The sequence below is a fragment of the Xiphophorus couchianus genome, chromosome 6 (assembly GCF_001444195.1).
Source record: "Xiphophorus couchianus chromosome 6, X_couchianus-1.0, whole genome shotgun sequence".
In the NCBI taxonomy this organism is placed as follows: Eukaryota; Metazoa; Chordata; class Actinopteri; order Cyprinodontiformes; family Poeciliidae; genus Xiphophorus; species Xiphophorus couchianus.
Window position 1 is genome coordinate 25,428,860 of NC_040233.1, and position 27,307 is coordinate 25,456,166.

Below are 27,307 nucleotides of genomic sequence, written 5' to 3' on the forward strand. Positions count from 1 at the left end.
TGTTTTTTAAGTGTTCTTATTGTTTTCTTTAAATGAAGACCACTGAACATTTCCTGTATTGTAACTTTGGAGCAAATCCCCTCCCAAAAAATTAAAACATAAGTGGCACCTTGCGTGGTTTCACAAAATGTTTTCAAACACACAAACCGCAGTCTAAACCAAAATCTCCTAAACTTTTCTGAAATAACTTAGTTTATGATTCACCAAAAAAAGATTCACATCGAATGAACTGTCCTGCTAAAGAAGCCACTCCTGGGAGAACAGGCATTTCTCTCTGTGCAGCTAATTAATCTGCAGGCTGTTCCTCCCCACTGACATGAGTTATGTAAAACTAAACGTTGGGTTATTTAAGTTTGGTCTCCTTAATGCTGTTGTTTAAATATATTTCAGTACATGAATTGTATTTACAAGACTGCAAACTATTCCATTGTTTGAGTTATAAGATGCTGTGTCTTCTTGTGTTTATTCATCAGCTGTATTTATAGGCCGTAATCCTGCTCTGTTTTACATGGCAGTGTAGTCTATTGTTTTGATTAATAAGCCGTGTTATTGCCTTGCATGGATTCAGAACCGACATTGCACCGCTGCTTCTGATTGGTGCTAAAATCTGCCGCAGTAAGAAATGAGCTCAGTGTTGTTTCCACTGTGAAGCTTTCCAGACAATCCTCCAGCTTTGTTTTGGTGTTTTAAAATGTTTTTATAAAGTTTATGCTCTTTAAAAAAAATAAACAGCATCAAATTCTGGGAATCTTAAGCTTAAAATACTGAAAAACATCTAGTAATTGTTTATTTAATCGATTAGTCAGACAATTAATCAGTTAATTGACTAAAAATTGGCACAATTTACAGAATTTTTATTTAATCACTTTAGCATTTTTATACAATATTATAAGTATATTAAAAATGCACATACACGGATATGGTGCAACCTGATCACAGTTTTTAATCACGTCATTTTCAGAGTCTGTAATTAATTTATTAATCGCAAAGAATCACATTTTAATCAAAAACTGTATATCATAAAAATAAACTACATTTTCAATTCTAAGGCAGTTTTTGCTCTCAAATTATTGAATAAGTAGACATATGAGCTCAACAACATAGATAGTTATTGTTTTTAATCTTTTGTTTATGTTATTCAGCCATCAGATTGGTGCACAGTGTTATTAATCAGCTGGTTATTTTCTTCTCTGGATATCTACCAACTTTAGTTTCATCCTTCATAATAACAGATGTGCTCCCACTGCAGACACGGTTATCTCTGTCTGTCCAGAACTGCAGCTTTGATCACTCACAGACGTTTTATCTGTATTTTCTTCACTCCTTTCTCTGCTTTGCTTTATTCCCACAATGCTTCTTGGCTTTAAATTCCTTCTTTTAGTTGCATATTCACAATTGTCGCTGTCATTTTCATTTTACCAACAGATATTTGGTTAGATCGTCCGGTAATGTGTGCAGACTGACTGAGATCGTTGGCGGTGCGTTTAATCACACGTTTATCCTTTCGGCTCTGCTAAAAGATTCTTTACTGACAGAAAATGAGATGAGATATTTCTTGGTTCTTGAACATTAACAAGGTCAAGTGAAGAGTTTCTGAGGCTTCAAAGCCTTGCAGTTTCCTCGAGTGGATTGTTGTATGAAATATGAGCAGCTGTGTTAAAAGGTATGTGGTTATTGATGAAATTGCACACGTTCAACAAAAACACAGCTGTGATCTGATGCTAACTACAATCATCTGCAGACATCTGATATGTTCAGCCTCAGGGTTGATTTTCAATGATTTTTTATATCTCAGCTTCATGGTTTTTCCTTGTGAAATCTAAAATAAATCATTTAAATGTAAAAGGCACTCCAAGGCAATTAGCCAGCCATGTGCACAGAAATTAATTTGCACAGAAAAAATATGTAAAACAGAACAAAGATTGCTGTCATTCCCTCACTTTTCCTACTGATGCACTAGAAATTTCATCTTAATGTAGAAATCCACCCGTATAAGCAATAAATGAACCTCAGGTTGATGTTTTATGGTCCTAAAAGCTGAAAAAGTCATATGATAATGTAAATGTATATCAGAGGACTTGTTTATTAAATCTTCCTTTTTAATTTCTACATTAGGTAAAACATCTATGAGGCATAAAGGGGCGATATTACACATTTTCCAACCACTAAGTGCCATGTTGTAGCACAATCAAGTAACAATATTACCTTCAGTTGTTGTAGAAATATATGCTAAACATAATTTTAAAGAAATTTGACTTTGCAATTTAGCGCCTAGAAATTGGGCCTCTGTCTCTTTAAGAAGCTCTTACTCATCAGAACATTGTTTCTCCATTCTTTGTAGAAATAAATGTTTAGTCATCTTGAATGGTTGCCACAAAAAATTTTAAGATTCCTAAAACATGCATGAAAGAATCAAGACAAAAATCCAGTTATGTTTTTTGATCAGGAAATAACATTACAACAAAGATAACAAAAATATATAAAACATAAAGCCTTCCCTTAAAAAATTTAAAGGTTCATTTGCAGCCATTAAACCACTTATGTGTAGTTAAAATTTGTCTAGCTGTGTCTCCATTGACTATAAAATTGCCCCAATTTGAATTTTAAGAAAGATTCTCTTGTAAAAGTCTTAAACTTTCACAAAAATATGTTTTATTACATATTTGTTAAAACTATTGCGACAGTATAATAGGAGAGAGATAATCTGTGAAAAAATTTGTCTCCTCCTCCTTTTCCCTGAGCTGCAATGGACCTTTCCAAGCTCCGCCCACAACCGACCCACGTGACCTGAAGTCTCAAACAAAGCCTCGCGGCTCGTTGTTTCTATGTAAACATGACTCGATTAGTGCATCATTTCTACCGGATTTTCACAATATATCAGCTACTACAATGGACAGAGGAACTAACAAGTTCATGTCATCATCTGGGAGGAGGTTACTGGTTTCTCAGTCACAAGCTGGTTGCAAACCTGAGGCCAGCAGGTGTCAGTCAGTTATGGTAGATCTGATATTTGGTTTGATGACCTCAATATGAGAAGCTACAGACTGATGGGAGGAACCAAAGAGCTCTGGAAAGGTAAAGGCAAATCTTCTGAAGTTGGGATATAATTAATTTAATTTCACATAATTACCTCGGTAGAAGCCTTTTGTTTGTTATAATTTTATGAAATATATTTGTTCTATGTGATGTTTGTTGTGAATGACGTAAACTCACAAACGAACGAGGTAATTAGTCCAACGTTTAGAAACTACAGCGGCTGTAATGCGCCACAGCAAAGGTAAACAAAGGTAAAATAACCCGAACAGGTGATCAACTCAAAACCACTCCTACCTTTTTACTGTTTCTCTCTCTTTGTAGTTTAAGCACACCTGTTACCGTGGCAACCGCCTGCGCCCCGCAAGACCAGCAAAGACGTTAAAAACATAACATTCAGTCCGTTATGATATCAAGTTTCCAGGCTTGATATTTATTTCTCAATTATTAATCAGCGCTTCCCTGAACACAGCGATGGTTGATTGACTAGCTGTACTTGATGCTAACGTGGCTAACACGAGTTAACAGTTTAGTCCAAAGCCTTTTCTGCTAAAATAAAATCTTTAGTGTATGTCAGATACAGACACATTGCATATTGATCTGTTTAGCTAACGTAAGACTGTGTAGCAGACAGGCTTCAAGGTGTAGAAGTTGAATCAGTTCTACCTTTATGCTGTACTTAGCTAACAGGAAGCTAATTGTGTTTGTGAGACGGCCGCGCACGTGACCACGTAGAATGGGCATCAGCCAATGAAAAGCGGCCCCTCTGGTAAGGTCCATTGCCATCTGCATGAGAATGGGGGCAGGGAGGTAATTAATCAAAAATCCATCTGATTTTTGATTAATTACTGCATGGACGAACATATTCACCTGTGGTTTTAATTACATTCATTTAATGGCAGTTTCAAAATTGTTTTTTTCCCAACGTTAACAGAATATCGAAAAAGTTTTGCGCATATTTGTGTTGTGTTGTTTCAGCAAGACCATAAAAACATTATTTTTAAACATCTAAATGAAAAGTTTAAATTCATTTAAAACCCTTTAAAGCCAGATTGTTTTTTTGTTTTTTTTATATCCTGGTACGTTAAACCCTAGAATTGAAAGAAATGTTTCATTAAATCTGTAAATATGAATTTTTTTGCATGTGTTAGGAACTGTGTTAGTTGCTCTTCTGGGAACAGTGGAAGTGAACAGGTGAATTTGCAGCTTAATTATCTGAATAATTATGCAGAAAGCTGGATAACGGTAGCTGTGATTCTGACACTGATGAAATTCTGTTGATATTTGCATAAAAAGCCTGATTGGTGCACGTTAAAGAGGATCAGTGTCACAATGATTTATCTTTCCATGCATTAATGCTGGTCATTTTGTAATAAACTGCTTTCATTGTGTTTTCTCAGACTAGATGTTGAAGGAGGTTTTCTGTCTGGGGTTTTGCTGCTTTAATAATTTATGAGTAATATCAGAGCGCACACTGTGGGAGAGTCACTCTGTGATTTATTGGTGTGAAAATAAGAAGCTGTCATGTTGAACCTCAGGGAGCAAACAGCTGCTTCATGAGTTTGTACTTCGAGGACAATAAAAGCTTCAGCTCCTGATCTCTGCTTTGAAAGGTTGCCATGTTTGAACAACAACAGAAACCCATCTGAATGAAAAGGAAAACTTCCTCACTTTTCTGATTGCTACATTTTCAGCTGCAAAAGTTTTCCTCTGAGCAAAATGAAACTTTTTGAGTCGCTTTTGCAAACAAAGCAGAAACAAAATCTGCTTCTTTTTGCATTTATTGGCGAATCTGTGAAAGTTTGCTGCTTCTTTGAATGTGCTCAAATAAAACCAAGGGGACATTTTCATTTTATTCACTTGCATAACATGCAGTATTATCCAAAACTCTTCAACCATTACCGTCTTATTTTGCTTGTAAGACTTTCTTTTAGGCTTATTAAAAGTCTCTTAATGTTTTGGGGAGTTTTCCTTACAGTTTTCTTTATCTCTGTTTTTAATCATACAGCCAATCAGCTGCAAGGAAAATAAATGCAGCTCTTGGATTGGCTGCTTTGCGAACACTAGCCAATAGCGTGTCAACAGCTTTCCGTCTAAGTAGTTCAACTTTATACTCTGTAGCTGTGTTTCTATTCCTAATTTGCGCAAAAAATTTGTCAATATTCCACTACTGTTGAAAACACAAGTTCATAATTGCTGTGTTTTTAGTAAATAAGAAATGTGATTAAAATCATTGAATAAGTTTGTTCACGTGATAAATTATTAAAAACCATGCCACAATATTGTCCTCCAACTACTTCCTGTTGCCTACTTCTTTGTGGTTTGCGTCAGCGGCAACATCTGGTTGTCGATCATCTGGCTTGAGTGTTTCCATTGCAGCTTTTCGAACCAATTTCGATACGGCCAAAATAACACCTCCTACTATCAAGAAAACATTTTATCAACATTCCCTTAAGCAAATTTTTTTTTGCTTAAGGGAAAAAATTTATTTCATATATTTTTTGAAATATCAAATTGTGCAATTATCTTGTCGATGGGACTGCAACTTATGAAAAAGATCTATGAATAGGCAAATTTACCAAAAATAATTTTGAATTAAATTCCACAGAAACATCTGAGAAAAGACGTTAGTTCGCTGAATCTTTAATTTCAACAACCTGTAGTTTTATTTTCTGAATATTTTTTGTTTTCAGGAGGCACGGCGTCCAGGCAGAGGGGTTTCAGAGGCTGCATCCGCGCTCTGCAGCTGAACGGTGTTACTCTGGACCTGGAGGAAAGGGCAAAGATCACGCCCGGCGTTCGGCCCGGCTGCCCGGGTCACTGCAGCAGCTACGGCTCGCTGTGCCAGAACCAGGGCCGCTGTGTGGAGAGAGCCGCTGGGTTCCACTGCGACTGCAGCCTGTCAGCTTACACTGGAGTCTTCTGCCAAACTGGTATAAATCTATGTATAAATAATAAGTGCAGATAATGCTTTGGACATGTGATATCTGTGCTAAAGTACATGTACTCCCTTGCAAATCTGCTATATTTATTTATATGAGATATTTTCAGGTACATGGCCCCAAGCAAAGCTTGGCTGTCACAGTCATATTCAATAAATTAGAAAATGCATTCTGGTGAGGCTAATTTTGTCAGATTAAAATTTTGAAAATTATTTTTAAGCAGGTCTTAAACATACTTCTCATTAAGCCCGCTTGTCTGTATTAAAATGTCTTTTTTTCCTTAGGAAATATTATAATTCATTAGCTTTAAGCTGAAAATCATAAATGCAGCTAATTAGCTGATCTGCAAATAGCAGAGCTAATTTTTCATTTAGCTCTTTAGCGCATATGCTAACTTTGAAAACATAAAGTGCTAATTTATTTGGCTGTTTTGTAAACTGTCAGTTGAATAAACTTCAACATTTGCATTGATGTTTTGGTTATCATCTGTTAAGAACTCATCAAGTAGTTAGATGTTTTATATTCATCCTCTTATTTTGAAGGGAGTGAAGAATGCTAATGCAGCAGTTCCATTTCCTCTCCTCATGTTCTTTCCCCATCATTCCCATCCAATAACTTCATTTCAAAAAAGAAACATGCATGAACAAATTAAAACAGGGACAGTAGAAAACATGATATAAACATGATTACATGTACATTATAAAGTCAAAATGACATTGGTACTCGAGGGTTGTAGTCTTTCAAAGGCAGGTATGATTTGAATTGAAGTTAGCGCTTTAGCATTAGCTTCTGCTAAATACTGTGTAAATGTTGCACTTTACTATTAGAAGTAATTTTTATGATGAGCGCAACTAACTTTTTATTTAGCCGCACCCCCAGCAGATCATAACTAATTGTAATAAAGACTTGAAATCAGTAATCTGTGTTTAAACAATTTATGTTTTACTTAGTGATGAAGTTACTGAGATAAATGAGCTTTTTGATAATAACCTAATTGATTTATTTATTTTGCACTAATTTGGCATTTATCTCCTGAGAAAAAAAAGTCATAAAATCCCTCTTAAAGCTTCCTTAAATGTGTCAACTCCCCACCTGTAAAGCCGAATGAATTAACACAGATTCTCTGAATAGAAGAAACGTGTGAAAACCATAAAGATGTGAAACCAACCAACTGGTTTCGGTTGGAGCTGATAGAACAGATTTTATATTCACAGAACAGATTTTTGGTCGACTTCACCTCTGTTTCAGAAGGTGGGTGGTGGTGCGTCTCTGCTGCTTCACCCACTGAGAGCAAAGAGAATAACAATGCATTGTTATTCTGACCGTCCGTAAGTCCTTTAACTGGAGAGTTGAGCCGTCTCTGCGCTTTGAAAGGACCCTCTTAACCCCCCGCCCACCGACTATTGACATGCTGATACACACCCAGTGTGAGTCACACTGACGCACTCACTGCTTAATATTTCACACAGAAAACACAGTTTTATGCTTAAAAAGCTTTCAAATAGCCTTAAGAAAACTTTTCTTTCACTCAACAGTCACACGTCGTATTCCTACAAGCTGCGTTAAACTGCTTAAACTATTTTGACTTTTTGTCAAATATACATGTTTCAGATCATCAAACTGAATTTTATATCAGACTAAGACAAGTCGTGTAAATTTAATGGGTAGTTTTTATGCAATGGTTTCATTTTACATTACTAAGGGCAAAAATATATCAATCAAACCCTACTGACCTGTTTTACTTCCCTGAAAACATGATATAAACATGATTACATGTACATTATAAAGTCAAAATGACATCTTAGCACAGGATCTATGGGGATACAAGACTTGTTTATCATATTTTGTGCACAAAATCATTCTTGGATGAAGTGATTTTAGTCAGTTCTGCTGATTTTGAGATGTTCTTGGGTCTCTATCACCTTAGATCCAAATAAATTGCTGCTGGCCACGCCCCCTAACTCAACGTTTGCACTCGTATGTGAAAATGGCTGTACATGTACACGACAGTGCATGTTAGAAAAGCAGAAGTGGAGCTTTCTGCACATAAACAAGAATGCAGAAAACAGTTTCTAGAGGCTACATGTCTGCAGCCATTTTCAAGTGCATGTGTAAAAATTGTGTATTTATATCTAGTATCTAGAAACTGCTTTCTGCATTCTTGTTGGTTGTGCAGAGGGCTCAAGTTCTGCTTTTCTAACAAGTATGGGTGTATAGTTTCAAATCTGCTTGCAGCCATATTCAAGTGTCAGTGTAAACGTTGAACATGGACGTAATTAATTAATTTCATACTGTATTCTGTTCACTGATTTTAAAGGGATTATTTTTAAACTAAATGTTGGTTTTATACTTCGATTTTATTTCGACCTATATCTGCAGGCCCCAGTGTCCTTATTTTAGACATGGAAGTCTGAAGAAAATATGATTGCAATATCATATTTCATATATTAAAACAACTGAATCCACATGGTACCGACTCCACATGTATTAAAGGGTCTTGTATTAAGTCATCCCTAGCAAGCGCGAGAGAGGTTTTTAAAAATCTAATAAACAACATGACCTTTTTAGTTAATTTACGTTTAATTACTGCCTGGCCAGAACTGTAAATTAGAGGCTGAATAACAGCACTGAACAATGAGTCAGAGACACTGAGGTTATTAAACCTGTTCTCAAAATGTCAGCAATACCTCAGCTAAACGTTTTGCAGGAGGAACGCCACTTCTGAAAATCCTGGAAAATTAACTTTTCTCCTATTAGTTAAGAGAGAAATTGATAAAAATCTAAATTAAATTTGACCTGTTACAAGTTAGGATGCGTCTTTGATCGATACAAAACATGTTCATTACACTTTTTGGATGAAATCATTCTTAGATAATGAGATTTTTGTGACCTTTAAGTAAAATCAGCCAGAACCCAATACGTAGCCAAGACAAATGACCCGTTTTATTAGAAATAATGAGATGGTGTTGAAGGGGTTCCGCAGGCTGTGGTTACACTGGTGGGTCAGGAATGGGGAATCCACAGGGGCCGAGAATCCAGCCTTGGGAAGGTTGGGTGGGTGGAGAATGGGACAAATATCCAACCAGAGGCTCAGTAGTCAAAACGGCCCAGGGTCAGGCAAGGAAAATCCGATATTCAATAAACTGGAGGCAGGGTCAGAGGCAGGCAAGGTTCAGCAACAGGAGGTCAGAAACTCTTCTCAAAGTTGTAAGGACTAGGCAAAAGCAGTGGTCAAAAACAGGCAGGATCAGAAAACCAGAAACTCCTCGGACTTGAATCAGGGCTTGAGAGCTGTGACGGGGCAACAGACAATCTCGCACTGAGCTGGTGACAGGCTGCTGTTTAAATAGAGAGCAGCACAGTACAGGTGAGGATAATGAGTAATCAGCCTGAGGGAGGGAAAGTAAGCAGCACAGTTACACTCACACGTGAAAATGTCTGCAAACAGACACACAATTATACAACGGTACGTCTTTGAAAAGCAGTAGTGGAGCCTCCTGCACGACCAACAAGAATGCAGTAAACGATTCCTGAATGGTAAGTCAACAACAAAACACTTGTCATTTCCAGCGGCATATGTATTGGTAAAACGTGCTTGAGCTCAACTTGGGTTGCTAGGTAACGGGCGGAACTCCACTGTACTGGGGTTGCTAGGTAACCACTCAGTGTGACTTAACAATTGGGAGGTTTTCGAAAATGCCACTAAACAGCTGGATTTATATTTTTAGATGTTTAGGATGTTTTTTTAGAAGCCATTGAGACCCAAAAGAAGTATAAAAACCTCCAAATTGTGAATTTTGCATAATAGGTCCCCTTTAAACATCAAACATTAAATCTTTGTATGTTGAAATAAAATCTGACATTAAGCTGGCTGTTTTTCTGTGGGGCATCAGGAAACCAGACGCCTCCCTCTGAAGGGATCTCCTCTCTCTTTTCCAGAGGTGTCAGCCGACTTTAAATCTGGGACGTCGATCAGCTACGCCTTCAAAGAGCCCGACGAGCTGAGCAGAAACAGCAGCGACCTGCCCTCCTCCATCTACTCTGACCCGCTTCCCAGAGGAGAAAACGTCTCTCTGAGCTTCAGGACGACTCAGAGTCCGGCGCTGCTGCTCCACGTCAGCAACCACTTCAACGAGTATCTAGCTCTGCTCATCAACAGGCACGGTAAGGGTCAGGAGGTCATTCCAACAGAGGGCCACGGTCGAATGTAAAGGATAAATTATACAAAATACAGTTATACAGTGAATAAATTGTTACATCATAAATTAAATAATTTTTTTCTAAATATTTAAATATTTAAACATATTCTTCATTAAATTTCTTAAGCAGTAAATAAAATTTTGGACAAAATCTAATTAAAGAATGTTATTGGAAAGTCTGAAGGATTTTCTTCATGTTGTTTTCATTACTTTTGACTCTATAAGTGAGTTTTCATTCTGGAGAATGAAATAAATGAATAACTTATTCAGAAATAATTCGTAAACTTCAAGTTCTGTAAAAGTAACCTGTAAATACTTGTTTTTGCTCTTTTTTGTAATTTTCTTTCCTTTGTAACGTTCTGATAGTAACCTGTAAGTTTTAGAAAGCAATTGTTTAGTTCACATATTTCATAGAAACGGTTTTTGTTCTTTTTTTCTTGAAGTCAAGTGCTGTAGAAAAGAGAAGCCACTTAAAGAAACGACTGGAAACTTGTTTTATCTGTAAAATATGTCCAGAAGTTCAACTTCAGCCTTTCATTATTCAGGAGTCTAACGCGGATGGCAGTTTGCAGCTTCATTTGCTGTTAATAGATTTTTTTCCTGCTGTTAATCACTTAAGGAAGCTGATAGGAAGTGAGGCATTACGATTTTGTGCTGACATCCTAAAAGTAAAACAACCAATTAGGAGTTTTTTTCTTGTTTTGCCTTCAGATAACCAAGACTCCAGATAAAAACACTGGAGCTCAAACACAAGAGTTTTACTGATTATCTATTCATTTTAAATTAATGTAGCAGCATCAGGTAGGTTGATCATTATCTAATACTTTTCAGGCAGAGAACCACTTAACCCATTTAACAAACAATAACACAACATTTTCACATATACAACCTGAAGTTAGAATATTACTCTCTTAATGCGCTTATTGTTGTTTTTTTATTTGTTCATCCTAAAGAGAACGGTGATGCTGCTTGGTAAATGTGACCGGCTGCAACAAAACCATGAACAAGTCTGGGACGTTTACAGATTCTGAAAGTTTTTAATTCTAAGATTTCCAATGATGTCAAACACATGGAAATCAAAAAAAGAAGTTGTGCTGTGTGCATTATTAATGTTTTAGGACTATTTGCACAGTAAAAGAAAGGTAAACTTGACTGGCTTTGGCAGAAACAAAAATCTTCTGCTCTTTTAAATATAAAAATTATCCACACATTTCTGTCAATTGCATTTAATCACCAATTAAATCACTTTGAATTAGATAAAAATAACAATAGGTCCGAACACGTGATCAGCACGTGCTGATTATGCTTTCTTATAAGCAAGAAAAGTTGTAAAAAACTAAAGAACAGTTCTCACCAACTGAGACTCGTTCAAAAGAATCGAATTGTTCATGAACGACAAAGCAAAACTCTCAGCAGGTCTGAAATGGTTTCCTCCGATCTTATAAGTAATTCTGACTTTGTTTTCTTTCCGTTTTCTTTGGAATGACCCAGTTCTAACCTAGCTATCCATTATTATTATTAACCACAGCCATTTCGTAATCAGCCATTTATTTGCCTCATTTTGAGCTCAAGTCACGACAAATAAATTGTCATTTACATGCAGTCCCATGCTGACCACTAGGGGCAGTTTGAGAAAGACTGTTGTAGAGAAATATTCTCTTGAAAGTATTTGGTTTCAGCTAAAGCTCTCAGTAATGACCAAAGTGTTTTTGTTAAATCTCCTCTTTAGAAGAAATAAATCCACTCTGATATTGAGAGGGAATTATCCTCCTAATCCAGCAGTTATCAAACAAATTAAACACATAATCCTAGTCTGTTGGCGAAAAGACTCAAAAAACAACAAGGCCGCCTTCTCACAGAAGAGAAAACATCTCTGGTTTTGGAGATTTAAATAGTTTCTTTGTTTTGTCTTGCTTGTGAAGATGAGCTGGAGCTGAGGTACAAGCTTGACAGCGGCAGAGCTGCAGAGGTGCTGAGGAGCAGCATGAGGGGGCTGGCCAACGGGCTGCTGCACGCCGTTACCATCAGGAGGTCGGCCGACTCTGTGTCCATGCAGGTAAAACCGCCTCATTAGTGTGTAACGCACAAACACCGAGCAGCACCTGGATCCCCGTAGAGCTTCCTCTCTTTCTGCTTCTACGCCACAAACTCTGCAAAACACATCAAAGCTTCGCTGAGATAATTTACCCGGAAACCAGAAGTTGGACTAGATCAAAGGTCTGCAACCGGCGTCTCTTTGGACCTTCCACAATGGCTTCTAAAAACAAAATTATAAAAACTAACTAGTGTTTTAAAAAAAAAAAGGTTGGTATCATGTAAAACAGATATTTTATTAGCTTTACATCATGTTATATTATTACGTCAAAAACATAGCTGCAGAGGGCAGCATAGTATTAGCTGTTATTTAAAAATAATATGTATGTTATTGTTGTTGTTGAACATATGAAGAAGTGCTAAAAATCTTGGTTCATCTCAGCTTTCCAAAGTAAAATATCTGGAAAGTTTTTACACTTGGATGAGGTAATTTTCTTTATGCATTTCACACGATAAACTACCGGATTACTGAGGCAAAGGATGGAAAAGATGTATTATGGCGCAACATGTTTTTTAATGACTTATCACATGAAGTAAATTTCCGTTCTGTTTTTAACATTCAGATGAGGTGGAGGACGAATCGTTGTTAACGAGATATAAGGCTAATTAATGTTAAACCTGTTCAGCCTTCGTTTGGCAGTGAGATTCATATCTCAAGGACACTTAAAATTATGCAAAAGTCCAACGAAGAACCAAGGTGCGTTTTATTCCTGAAGCTCCGCTCAGTACTAACGTGTCACTTCCTGGAAGAAACTCCGACAGAGCAGCCGAAAGCCATGAAATATGAAGCTTCCTAATCATATCTGGGCTTACTGAATCACAGATCTTGTTAACAACCTCGGATGATATACGAGGGGAAATGCATCTAAGCAGCAGCCAGTGTGTGTGTGTAATTATAAACATAGTGAGATAAATAAGAAGGTGACCTCGTCTTGCTCTGGTGCAGCCTCCTGATTCATGCCGTTTGTAAGGAATCGGTGAAATATGAGCCCCTTCTTATCCGTTTATATCATTGTGAATTGTTTTTATCTTTAGTGTTCTGCAATAGAAAGCAGGAGGCTTGAAGTGATTGTGGAGAAAATTATCTCCTACAGCAGATTTACTTTTAAATCTCCTCATGTTTGAGGTGTTTTTCTCTCCTTTCAGATAAAAATGATCTTCAACCTTTTTCTTTACCATAAATACTGAGCATTATTCTTTTTATTTTCCATCAGGTCGATGATAACGCCAGAGAGGACTTCAACCTGAGCTTCGCTAGAGAACTTGGCAGGCTCAGGTCTCTCGTTCTGGGCCGAGTGCCGGGTAAGTCAGGATGGATGAAGATCCATTTGGTTAAAAAACACTTTGACTCGTTAGCTCAAACTCTGGGCTGCTTGGCCTTGTTTTTCTCTCAGCTCTGAGAGGTAAATATATACGTTACCAGCAGGACTAATCCAGATGATTTGAGAGAAAAGTTTGAGGTTGAAACAAAAAGTGAAGATAAATCCACCCACACAAATTCATTTTCTATGAGTTTTGTGTTTGCTTCTAGATTCTTTCTGCTGAGCAATGAAACGCAGATTCTAGTATAATTTTAGACTTTTGTTGCCTAAATCCACTAAAAGTTTTCAACCTCATTCTGCAGCAAATTATCCTTTTTAGATTTTTCTTCCAAAAAGCCAAACTGTGTTATATTTTAAAATAGTATTTTGAGAGTTTCTTTTTCTATTAGCTATTTCTTAAAATTGTTTATAGTCCACTTTTTTGTTACTAAATATTACAGCATACACACAACTAGTGGAACTGCATATCTGCTGAGTTCATTATATGAGCTACTTCTCAATGAAACACTGGTAAAAATGTAGTTAGATGGTTAATGTGATGATTTTCTAAAGGTGGAGTTTCAGAATGATTTGGAGTTTTTAAATTGGGTCAAATTTCTTTTAAATCATATTTGATTTTTGTAGTTGTTACAATATGTCTGAAAAATACATTATACTGCCTCTTTAATGGAAACGCTGCAATTGTGTTTTTAGACATCAGCTGAAAAATCGATACAATTTTGCGCACATTTGTAGCGAGTGACAGATCTAATGATATTTTGTAGATAATCTGCCTGCACAGCACTTTCGCCACCCCAGCTGGTATAAATTTTATCTCCTCTGATGTAAAGTTCCTCCGAGCTCAGTGCTGTCCGTAGGGTTTAACCGCCTTCATGTCAAAATGTGACCCACAATCCCCTCTATCGAACCAGAGCGGGTGCAAAGTCAAATCGGAATCAGAAAAAGCAGCGGCGAAGTGGATTTCCCGTCGCTTCCCCCCAGCCTCGTCATCTATCAGGCTAACTAATGGAGCCAGAAGGAACACAGGGAGGCTGGGAGAGACGTGATGTAGCGAGCAGAGCAACAGCTGAAAGACGGCTGTAATGTTTCCTCATCAACATGCAGATGTGTTCAGGTAACAGTCAGCTCTCAGTCATCTGATGCAGCTGTTTGTGTCGGCTTTAGCAGCTGCTGTTTACGCTGCAGTGAGGAGTTCAGATGAGTGATGGAGAGGATGGAGTCGGTGGAATTAACAGATAAAGGCAGAGAGGGAAGATTTGTCCCAAGGAGTGATGGATGCAGATGTTAAAGCTGCATATTTGGCAGCTTGTCAGCTGGATTGAATGTTTTTATGAGCTGAAGTGAGTAATAACACGAAGCAATGAGCTTTGGTGACAGCCTAATGTTTGTGCGTATCATGATTAACAAGACCAAAGGGGTATTCAAACAACCTTTTTGAATTCTCTGTCTAAAAAAAAAAGATGCATTCAGACCTGAACCTTCAGAGACACATAAAGACGGTTACAGAATCAGCCTTCTATCAACAGAAACAAAACTAATGTTATTATCTTTGGACCTAAGAACAATCTAGAGTCAAACAGCTTCAGTTATTACAACTAGAAACTAGAGATCAGGCTGAAATCTAGGTGTAGTGATGGACTCAGACCTGAACCTTCAGAGCCATATAAAGACAGTTACAAAGTCGGCCTTCTATCACCTGAAGAACATCTCCAGGATTAGAGGACTAAAGTCTCAGAAAGATCTAGAGAAACTCATCCATGTGTTTATCTTTAGTTGCATTGATTACTGCAACAGTGTCTTCACGGGTCTGACTGAAAAATCAATCAGATCCATAACGCTGCTGCTGGCGTTCTGACTAAAACCAGGAAGACATCACCCAGTTTTAAAGTCCTTACACTGGCTCCCTGTTGCTCAGAGAATAGACTTTAAAATACTGTTGTTAGTTTACAAATCACTGAACGGCTTAGCACCACAATAAATTAAAGATCTGCTGTTGTTGTATCAACCTTCCAGACCTCTCGGGTTCTGGTTCTGCTCTGCATCTCCAGAACCAGAACCAAACATGGAGAAGCAGCATTCAGCTTCTATGCACCACAAATTTGGAATAGACATCCAGAAAACTGCAAAACAGCCGAAACACTGAGTTCATCTAGATCAAGGCTAAAAACCCACCAGGTTTGAGTTTTGATGACAATTATAGAAAATTGATCAACATATATGATGATTGTAACGATGGCACTCATGTAAAGCACTTTGAACTGCATTGTTGCTGAAATGTTCTACACAAATAAACTTGATTGACTGATTCTCAGATTCGGACTCCTTGGATCCGGACCTGGCCCGGCTCGGCGCGCTCGGCTTCGCCGGCTGTCTTTCTGTGGTTCGGTATAACTCCGTCAGCCCTCTGAAAGCGGCTCTGCTCCACCCAGACACCAGCCCAGTCGTCGTCCTCGGACCTTTGGTCCGGTCCAACTGCGGCTCGTCGGCTTCAGCCAATCCCTACTCAGCTGAGAACACGCACCACCTGTCAGGTAAAGTGTGACTTCAGTGTTATCACCTGCAAATAGCTAAAATCTCTAAAATACTTATGACTGCCCCCTCTCTCTCGCTAAATAAAGGCCACTAGAGCCAACACGGCCTTTAATAAACAAAACTCTATCCAGTCCCTCCAGTTTTTCCCAGTTCCTCCATCATGGAAATTCATGAAAAATCAATATATCTCATTTTTTCAAGCTAATTCACAATTGTAAGTTTACTGTAAATTTTCTGTAAAAACTGTCGAAATCATCGGATTTAAGTGGTGCAAACTCCCACCTGCAGGTGGCAGCATTTCTTTCTTCTACCACACTGCTGCCTCAGCCGTACTTGAAGTCAAGTTTGTGATCAATGTGGAGAGTCAGAAAAATCGAGCTACTTAAGTACTTAGTAAAATAAATATGATGGTGTATCCAGTCTGTCTGCTTGTTACTTTTTCAAGCTATTTTTTTCTACATGCAGGTTTTAGAAGAAAAAAATATTGCAAATTTTCATGCAAATATTTGTAAAGTAACGGCATTCTGATTGCTAAATAAATCACAAATAAATTGCGAAATCCTGGAGGGAACGATTATCATACAAGAGAAACTTTATGCTCACAAACAACATCCACAGTCATCTCTACGGTCTGGCTGTTGACTCCAAACATTGCATGAGCTGTGTCATAAACAATTATTATATGACCGTGGAGAAACAAACATTTTGCACAGAGAAACTTTTATTTTGCCGAGTGAGAAGGTACTCATGAAATTTACATTTGTGAGTTTTTCCAACTCTTACTGCAGAGAGAATCTGGCATGAAAGTTAAAATGCTCACTCTGTCTTTTTCTGTGTCCTAATAAGTGACCATACACCATTTTCTATCAGGAAATTGTGTCTTAAAATATCTTATCTGCTTTGGGAAACAATAGAAAGTTGGATTGTGACGTTTATGTTTTATACAAGCAACATCAAATGTTTTCTGGTTCCAGTTGAAACCAGTTAGAATGACAAATTAGATTTTCCCCTGCCTGATTTAATGTACTTTAATGTTCAGAGTATTTCATTTTCTCAAATGCCTGCATTTAAATTGTCTTCTTTCTGTTTATGTTAAAAATAACCCTAAATGACGGATCGATCTGTGTATAAACGACGTGTCTTTGGACAGGGTTCTGTTAAACAGCAGATGGGCCTCAGTAGGATCTCAATGGAGAGTTTTTATCCTCAGGCCGCAACTGTAAATATGATTCAAAAACAAGCACAGGCCCTTTTTCCTTGTTATATATTGCCCAGCCTTACGCTCTCTTGATTCACAGATGGTGTTTAGGTTATCAGCAGATGGGCAATACATTAATATTTACTGAGGAAACAACAAAACAAATGTTTCTTAGACAATATTTTCATCGTCTTCTTAGAGATTGTTCTGCTCTGATCCCAAAAGGTTTGAGATTTTCAGGCTTGGAATGATTTTTAACTAGACGCACACACTTCAATGTATTTAAAACGTTCTTTAATCGACACAGGATTATAATTATACAGGATGTAAATACAGTAACTATAAAACGTATTTACAGCCACTGAAGGGCTTTATCCTTTCTACTGTTTTTACAGATCTATTACGATCAACAATATTTGGCATTAATACACACACTGGAAACCATCTTAGCAATAGAATAGAATAGAATAGAATAGAATAGAATAGAATAGAATAGAATAGAATAGCCGCTGCCCAAACGGACAATAAATATACATGCAATTCATATACACATCTAGAAATGTAGACGATGTACACAACAGTTTAGAAAACAACAGAACACCAAAGTTATTTCACACCTTCCAGATCTCAACATATTGAATCAAAACATATTAAAGTTTAGATTCAGAAGTTAATATCTACGGTTTTTCTTCTCTCTGTTCTTGGAGCTACAGCCAATCAGCACAAAGGCAAATGAAACGCTCTATAAATAAAGTGACTAATTTAAAGTCAAGTTCCTCAAGAAAATCTGTAAATATATAAATGCAACTAGACGGGGATCAACTGTATTTAAAATTATTTTTACTTATAAGCCGGTAGTTTTTTTATTAAGTTCTTGTTTGCCTTTATGTTGCGGTTTTAGTAGCATAATCTGGACCTGTGATCATCACTTCTGCTGGCATTTCTTTGTCCTGCTCTTATTCTCATTAAAAATTCTCTCTTTTGTAGATCTCTAAATCTTGTTTCTTCTAACTCTTCTTTAATGCCTTTCTGCCTTCCCTCTCTGTTGCAGACCAGTCTGGTTCTGTTGGTTCTGGTCAGCCTCTGGTGAACGCCATGAAGTCGGACTCGGCATTAATCGGAGGTAGGTTCTCCATAAACTATAAAACTTTCCCCACAGCGGTGATAGAGAGAAATATTCCATCAGAAATGCATTTAATTTCTCCTCCTCTGCCTCGGTTGGTACCATGACCGCGCGAATCGAGTCACTTAAAATCCACTAAATCTTTGCGACTTTGGCACTCGACACACAAAGAGCTCAAAACTAATTAAAGCTGAGCTGACTGGAGAAACTTCTTTCTTTTCCTCTGTTATCTTCAAATGTTTCAGGGCTTTAAAACCAAAGATACTGAGAGAAATTGATTTCAGACGTATTCTGGAATTCCAATTAATATAAACTTGGAGAAATGAGTGAACTGAAGGGCCTGACTTACAGTTAGCTGAAGAAACAGACTGCAGGGCAAAAGGAGACGATTTGACCACGACATGCTGAGACCACACTGCTAGATTCACGGAGAATCAGCCGAGTTCAGGCGATTTTTACATTTTATGCGTTTGGAGAATAATTGCCTGCCCTCTCTTTAACCTCAACGTATCTCACTTTTCTTTCTTTGAAAGTTTAATTGACCACAAAAAAGATTACAAGGCATTCATACTCATGATGTGGAGTTAGTGTTCAGTGTGTGGAAATGTCAGAAAGATTTCTTCTTTTCAAGTGTTTTTTCACACATAAATACTTCAAATTATCAATTATTCTAGTAATCTACTGATATTCTGACGATTAATTGATTAATCGAATAAAAACTCATTCCGTTTTCTACTTACGCTAGTAGGAATATATAAAGAGTAAAAAATTGTAATAGAAGAAAATTCTGCGTAAAAAGCAAAAATACTTCAAATCATCAAACAATTATTCTAGTAATCGAGTAATCTATTGACAATTGATTAATTGAATTGGTAGCTATTTTGGTAGTAAAATAAATTTAAAACAGAGGTAAGAAAAATTAATAAGGAGATATTTTATTCCTTTGAATGCAAAAAAAACTATTGAAACATCACTTTAAGACGCAAGTTTGAAGTATGAAAAAACTTTTTTTAAGTGTGAATGGTAACCTTTATAAGACCAAACATACTACATAAAAAATAACAACAAACTTGCTATACCGGTGCTTGAAGTCCTTGAAAATGCTTGAATTTCAGGTGCAAAGTTAATAATTTCTTTGTGGTCTCACATTAACATTTACTTTCATATTTCATAAATCAGAATATATTTTCAGACGAGGCTCGTTGATTTTCATTTTTCATGTTAAAATGTCACAGAGGGATTCTTATCGATATTGGAACCGGTATTCCTATCAGTTCCATCCCCGTCCATAAATGATGAAGGATTTTTGACGGTTCTGTCTGTCTGGGCTGCACAACCCAAACATCGTCTCTGTGTTTGCGAATGCTCTCTACCCCGCAGGTGTCATAGCGGTCGCCATCTTTGTGATCGTTACCGTCTTCGCCATAACCGCCAGATTCCTCTACAGGAGAAAAGAGACGTATCGGAGTCGTGAGGTCAAGGCGGCCAAACAGGAAGAGAGCCAAGATTTCCACTACAACAACCAGACTGACGGCCAGAAAAACGTCTCTGGTGAAAACTCAAAGGAGTTTTTCATGTGAGCGGAGGCCGGCTGGGACGATGCGCTGGTGTTCATCCAGGAGGAGGCTGCGGACAGAACCGCGCCTCCGGACTTCACGCTGCACTACGAGCCAGTTACTCTCTTCCATGGATGCAAAAATGGACTCGGAAAAACATGGAACAGCACACAGTCTTGACCTTTACTGTATATTGTGTAAATATGGAGCAGAGGTGTTCAAATCCTTGTTTAAGCAACTGTAAATATTAAAAATGTAAATGTGAACATTGGTGAAAGGTGGTTTTATGGATTGTTTTAACTTTGAGTTTGTAATGTTCCTGATGTACGACGGAGCGTTAAGGCCATGCTACAAAATAAAAACATATACAGTTACGAGAATAAAGTCAGAAAACTGAAATGTATGAAAAGAAAGTTATAACATTTAGACTTTATTCTTGAAATATTATGACTTCATTCTTCAATTATTTTGACTTTATTCTCTGATTATTTTGTATTAAATAATTTGTTTATATCAGTGTATTTTGTTTTTTACATAGAAGTAATTTTATGACTTTAATCTCCAAAAATGATTTGATTGTGCATTATTTGACTTGTTTGTCACACTGTCAAAAATAATTTCATTTAAGAAAAGGAACTTTGCGACAAATTATTTCAACTTTATCCTTGTATTATTTCCACTTATATAATTTGTATATCTTACAGTGGAAAACATTTTAAATAAAAAAAACAGTAATTTTATGTATTTATTCTTGTAATATTACACCTTTCTAAACTTTGACTTGTTTAAAACACAATGGAAGAATAAAAATAATTTTGACATTCTCAAAATATTTCAACTTTATTCTCAAATTATGATGATTTTATCCTTTTAATTTCATTTTTAAATTTAATCTTAGTGTGGCCTTAATACTCCGTCGTAGTCATGGCATTTTTTCTGTAGGAAAAGAATGAATGTTTGCGTACGTAAAGGGATTTTTTTTCTTTAATCGGTTTCTCGAGGAGTTCGTCTGAGCTGCTGTTTGCTCAAATGCAAACCTTTTTATCGTGTGTGCTGCTTTGTGGAACAACAATGTCAACTCTTCAAATGTTTTGAACCCTGTTTGAATATCTTAAGAGAACATTTGGGGTTGTGTTGAGTAATTACGAATAGTCACTACTTTACCTGCAGTAGTCAGCGGTCAGCATGAGCTAGGTTTAGAGATTCAGGGCACATTGCAAAAACACAAAATCTTACCAAGTATTTTTTTTATCTAGTTTCTAGTGAGAATATGTTAGTACGCTTAAAATAAGACAGAACTAACAGCTTGTTTTAAGTAAATAATTCCTTAATATTGATTATTGCATTTACAACATGGAAAAAATATGTTGTTTAACAGAATTTAGCAAAAACATTAAATTGAACATCAAGACCTGCTGAGTTAACCTGAGAGTAGCCGTTAGCTTGAATCGATGTAGCTCTTAGCTTCCCTGTGAGTAGCTGTTAGCTTGGTTCCAAATAGCTGCTAACATTACTAGCACATGAGAATTTAACATTGTGGCGGCCGACTGCAGGTAGGATACTTTCTGCTCATTACTAACTCAGCAACCCCACTTCAACTATCAAATTATATCTTTAAGATTTCTTGAATCACCTATCCATTAAGAAATCTGAGCAAAAGATCAAACAAACATGTTTCTTTAGGCAACATTTCGAAATGCAGAAATATTTCCCTTTCTTTTTATCAGGCCAAAGGAGGATTTTAAAAACGCACAAAAAAATTTATGTTATCAAAACTGTACATTAATTTAATAAAAGTCTCATCATGAGGTCACTAGGAGATCAGTGGGAGTCTGGTGTCTGTTTTTTATCCATCATTTGTTTTTGCTTTTTGTGCAGATCACAATTTCACTAATTATTTTCCAAATTATATCCAAGAAAGAAAACATTTAAAACACTAAATATCATTAGCAAAAAGCTAATGGTAATTCCTGTTACAGAAAACAAGTGGAAATGATTACATGTTGGATTTTAGCCATAAAATATTAAAGAATCCCTAATTATTTTTTAATTAATTTAACAAAAAACTGAAGCTGTGCTCAAACGTTTAGTTCACCTCTAACCTTAACTTCCAATTCACAGACTGAAACTTGTAGATCTGTGAGCAAATCATAGTGCAGTTACATTCGCCTCCATATTTTATGTTTTAATGTCAAAGAAACTTGAAAGTAATAATTTGGTTGCTACTTGTTGCCACACGTGTTGTGTGTTGACCGTTCAGATCACTAATGGACGCACTTCCTTGTTCTTTTCCAGATATTAAAAACAGAAAGTAGTGCATGGAGTTGAGCGTGAACCAGATGAGCAGGATCCAAGGTGCAGAAACTCAGGTAGATAAGAAACAAAGAGAGCAAATTCAAAGTTTTTAACAGATACAGATATTTTAACACGCAAAATGTCATTTTTGTGAATAGGAGTAAAATCTTTTACCACTTTGCAGAAAAGGATCCAAGACTACTTGAACATTTTGGCCTAAATATGTTGTAATTTTATGTTGTGATCTACTGTTTACAATATTAGCTGGAGCTAACAGCATTAGCAGGAGCTAACAGCATTAGAAGTAGCTAACACAAAATCTAAACAAATAGGAAGATAATAAATGGATGTTTTACAGGGACCACGAAGCATCTTTTTATTTTTAACACACCATTCTAATATATTTGAGGAAATGTTTTGATTTTTACTGTAAACAGCTTGAGTTAAAAACTGAAGCTAGTTGCAGCAAACAACAATCTCCTTCTATGTTAGCATTTCCAAACACCAGCTTTTTCGGCAAAATGTCTTGTCTTCCTCCATTTGATCGCTGTCTTCTTCATTTCCTCTTGCCTTCTATTTGAACGCGCTCCGATTCAAATTTTATTACTTTTATTGGGCAATAATTACTGTTCTGGTTGGATGAAGCTAGGGCTGTAGCACCTAGCATATGTCATCTACCCAGAATGCCTTGCAGCGTAAACAATTAAAAATTTTATTTACATTAATAAAAACTAAACAGCCTACTGCATTTTTATTGTATTGTTTTTACACCTGAAATAAATGTTTTCAGATAAAGTCTGTTGCTATCGCTAATTGTAGCTCCCTTTAGCATAGCGTCCTTTAGTAATATGTGGAATATGTAGTTAATATATCAAAATTGGATCTATGTTTTATACTCAGATGTTCAGAATGTTATTAGAAACACATGGATAAATCTAGATTAATATTGAAATTTGTTTGATAACAGAGAGCAAATACTTTTCAGAAAACAGCTTAAGCTAGCACTAGCTTAGCAATGAGACAATTTTGTTGGGGAAAATCTTTGCCGTTATATAGAGTATTATTTCTGGACTAAATTAGCACTTTCCACATAAAAAACTAAACTCCTGGGGTTTTTATTATTTCTACCCTGGTGAGTCGTCCTTGTTTGCCAAAACTGCCATTTTATGCAGATGATAGTGAGATCTGAAACATGAATGAATCACAGCATCTTTCACATTCACATCAATAAAGGTTGGGAGTTTTTTAATTACTTTCCTTGGAAACTTTTTAAAAATATCTTTACTTGATGTTTTTTATACAAACAGTAGTGAGATCAAGAGCAGTGGGCCTGGAGGAGGAAGAGGTCTTTAAAGAAAAAACATTTCTAAGGATCGTTCAGCCAGAAAATCTCCATAAAATACCAACACATTAGATAGTTCTTCTAACTGAAGTCGGCACATGAATTAAACATTTTCGTAAGTGATTTTCTTCCAGCGACTTTTTGCTGCTGTGCTGTTTTTTTTTTCAGTTATCAAAAGGCATCTTCAAAGTCCTTCTCTCTCCAATCATGCAAATGAGCAAAACGGACATTTGTTTTGAGGGTACTGCGCTTTTCTTCGGCTATTTGTGAATATATTTTCTTATAAGTAAGGGTTTGTTTTCCTTTTTTTTTATTTTTTAGCTTTTTAGGAACTCCTTGCACAGGATGTTCGTTCTGTTGTGATTTTCTTCGCCTCTGCGCCTGCAGGGAGCTTCACATTCAGGCCTGCTAATGGCTCTGAAGAGCAAAGCTTTTAACACTGACAGCTGACTGCATGCAGAGCTGGTTAATGTGCTTCTGAACCCCTAATCTACTTCAATCTTGACAGGTGGTTTGTTTGCTCTCGTGATGAAATGAGACAGGACGATAACCAGAAAGGCTTTCTGAAGCAATCATGGTACAACAAGGAAAAAAACGTGATGAAAAATGAGGAAATGTGACTTAACTCCACCAGCTGAGAATCACACTCTAATGACAAACGTTGGTAAATCCATAAAGTGAATAATTCATGTCGCAGTTTGAGTTTTTACCACTGCAGATTTGGTATGATTTGTCTTTTTTTCAGAGTTTGATCTTTAAAGAAGAGAATATTTTACTGTCTCTGTCAGTTCCACCAAAGATTTATCACATATGAGTCAATCAAATTTTATTTGTATAGCACATTTCAGCAGCAAGGCATTTCAAAGAGCTTTACATCATGTCAAACGCAGAAACATAAAGTCATCAAGTGGGGGGTTCTTGCTTTTGCATCCATAAAAGGTTTACCGGTTGCACTCCTACTGTGTTATATGGAACGAATTACCTACTGGTATTTTTACTCCCACAAATGAGTCAAACTCAAGGTTTGAGGGCCAAATCTGGCCCGCCATAACCTTTTATGTGTCCCTGTAGACTCATAAAAGATAACAGTTGTTCTTATCAAACAAAAGCAGATTTTATCTGTTTACTGTCAAACTACATCAGTCAGTCGCATGGTAAAAAAAAGTGATGCAAAATCAACAAAATTCAATACTTTTTCACGCTAATGCGTAACTGTTGGTTTGTTGCACATTTTCTGCAAAAATTGTCAAAAAATATCGCATCAAAGTGATGCTGACTCCCACCTACAGGTGGCAGTGTTTCTTCATCTACTGCCTCAGCCTTACTAGATGTCAAGTTATATTCTGTAACAGTTTCTGTTACAAATGTCCGCAAAGTTTTGTCAATGCCCAGCTAATGTACATTTCTATTAAATAAGAAATGCAATTAAAATCACAAAGATTAAATTTGTTCATGCGGTAAGTCGTTAAAAAACATGCAACTCTTTTATCCTCAAGCTACTTCCTGTCATCTTCTTTGTAGCTTCTTCCAGTAGTAACATCCGGGTTTTGATCATGCGACTCGTGTGATGTGGAAAACGTTTTTCCATTGTGCAAAATAAACCAATTTTGATTCAATCATAAAACCAATTGACGTGTTTCCATTAAATGAATTTATTTTCAAAATGTCAAATTGCGCAATTATATAGTCAATCGAAACACAGCTTGTGATTGTTATGGAGAGTAACAAAAAGTCACATTTACTGCCATATATAAGGAAAAACATGGCAAAATATTTCTAAGTTAGCGTCACAAAATCAATGATTTTGACTACAAAAATAATCACAAATAGTGGAGGGACTGATCAATGTGAAAAGATTATTAGATATTATTATTATTGAGTATTATTTAGTTTTAAGTAGTACTTATCAAATTCTGACGCAACTTTTGATTAATATTTTAACAATTTAATGAGTTTTATCAGCACATTCTGGCTCAACTGGTCCTTTGAGAGCATTCATGAAAATGAGTTTCAGACCAAATATTGTAATCTACTCTATTTCTAAACTTATTTGCTGGTTTGTGTTCAATTTGAGTGACAAGATAATGCTAAAAAGCTCTTTATTTGGACACCATTGAAGAAAACAAAAAGATAAGACATTCCACTGTTGGGAATTGTAAGTTTTTCCCATCAAAGTTTCACCTTTTGCATTGATAGCAGCTATTTAGCCTCCGCAGACGAAAAACACAAGACATAGAAATTAAGTTCAAGGTAAAACACTTGAACCAATGAGCTCTTTGGTTAACTAGTTAAATGAGCCTGATGTTCGTTTAAGTCTGATCCCCATTTACTTACTTTCACATTTACAGTATGTGAATGTGAAAGTACACATTTACAGTATGTGTTCCTTCCAGTCGTACCGTCGGAGGAAGCACATCCTTCAGTGCTGACATTTCTGACGGCTGTTAACATCCCAGAGATGAGAGGAAAGATGTAGATGCGCCGCGTTGAGGAGCAGTGGGTGTCGGAGTGATTCTCTGTGAAGAGCCACTTATCCTCTCTGCCTGTTTTAATGTTCAGACGCCTGAGGATACGAGATGATTCACTAATCCCCACTCAGTTTATCTAAATCTCACTGGATGAGATCAGAGACCAGATGTGAGGATGATAACTGGCTTCTTAAGCATATGTGGAAATATCATTACGATCAGATAAACTCTGATTTTTGGACTCATTTGTGTTGAGTGCAGCAAACAGAAGCGGAAAATATTCTGAAAATGCTGATGTTTCATCTGCAGCTGAAACATGACACAGAGTTTTATGTTTCTCATTGATTCATGAAGAGACTTTATTGCTACGTCTTTGTTCCTCTGACATTCTGCAAACTCTGCACCATGTTCTCTATATACATATATGCCGTTGTGTTCATTTGTGTGATCAAAAGTAGCATTTATCCTATATTAAGATGATTTATGTCTATCACTAAATCAAATTGCACTCTTTCATACCGTTATTCTTCAATCTCTTGTTGATAAAATATGTTGTTTCGTAATTCTCAGGGTGATTTCACACCTGATAGTTCAGTGGACTCAGTTTGATTGGAACCAAAATTGCAACATTTGTTACATTTTAAGCTGCTGAGGCATCAAACAAACCAAACCCTTTGGAAAACCTGTTCCCCTCCTCGCCTGTGGGGGCACTACACCTAAAACTAGTGAAGGAAATGACATGAACACCTCTGAAGAAGACACTGAGTGCACTTTTTTCTTCACAAAATCTAAACAAAAAGTGGAGTAGCAATCAGATTTTAGCGATTGTAGAATTTCTCTTCTGTCTTTTGCTAAAAATCACGAGTCATTTCTCCTGCTAGCGCTAGGCTAGCATGTTTGTTTTGGTTGTATTTACCCAGATTGCTTTGCGTTACAATTCACTTCCTGCTTTTGCAGCGGTCTCCAGTCCGCTCTGGGAAATCAGCCCTAATTCATCAAATGAGAGGAACTGGGAATTCACACAAGCCCTGTTTTGCCCACTTTAGTCCGACTCTAGTTGGTTTGCCTACAAAGTTTGGTTCATTTGGTTTGAATGCATATGTGAACGCCAAGCTGTCAGCTATCCACACCAGAGACCATCAATGTTCAAATTCCTCTTCTCTATAACATCTACAACACACCCATAATGGCTGCTGAAAAAGA

At 36.7% G+C, this 27,307-nt stretch overlaps 1 protein-coding gene across 3 annotated transcripts in view; it reads left to right on the plus strand.

The window, feature by feature from the left end:
• Positions 1-26,227, plus strand: part of LOC114146972 (contactin-associated protein-like 4) — a 108,701-nt gene extending 82,474 nt beyond the window's left edge. The window contains exons 19-27 of one of the 3 annotated variants that reach the window (XR_003595996.1): positions 5,727-5,966; positions 9,915-10,139; positions 12,097-12,230; positions 13,483-13,570; positions 15,903-16,121; positions 18,372-18,443; positions 22,295-22,368; positions 24,145-24,313; positions 26,014-26,227. Coding sequence is in view for 2 of the 3 variants with exons in the window: in XM_028021445.1 (XP_027877246.1) it covers positions 5,727-5,966; positions 9,915-10,139; positions 12,097-12,230; positions 13,483-13,570; positions 15,903-16,121; positions 18,372-18,443; positions 19,824-20,023 (1,178 nt within the window). In the remaining variant the exon portion in view is untranslated. Of the gene's footprint in view, positions 1-5,726; positions 5,967-9,914; positions 10,140-12,096; positions 12,231-13,482; positions 13,571-15,902; positions 16,122-18,371; positions 18,444-19,823; positions 20,271-22,294; positions 23,031-24,144; positions 24,314-26,013 lie in introns of those variants that run through there. The other 2 variants (XM_028021446.1, XM_028021445.1) reach the window with 2 other exon arrangements.
• The last annotated feature ends 1,080 nt before the right edge of the window (positions 26,228-27,307 follow it).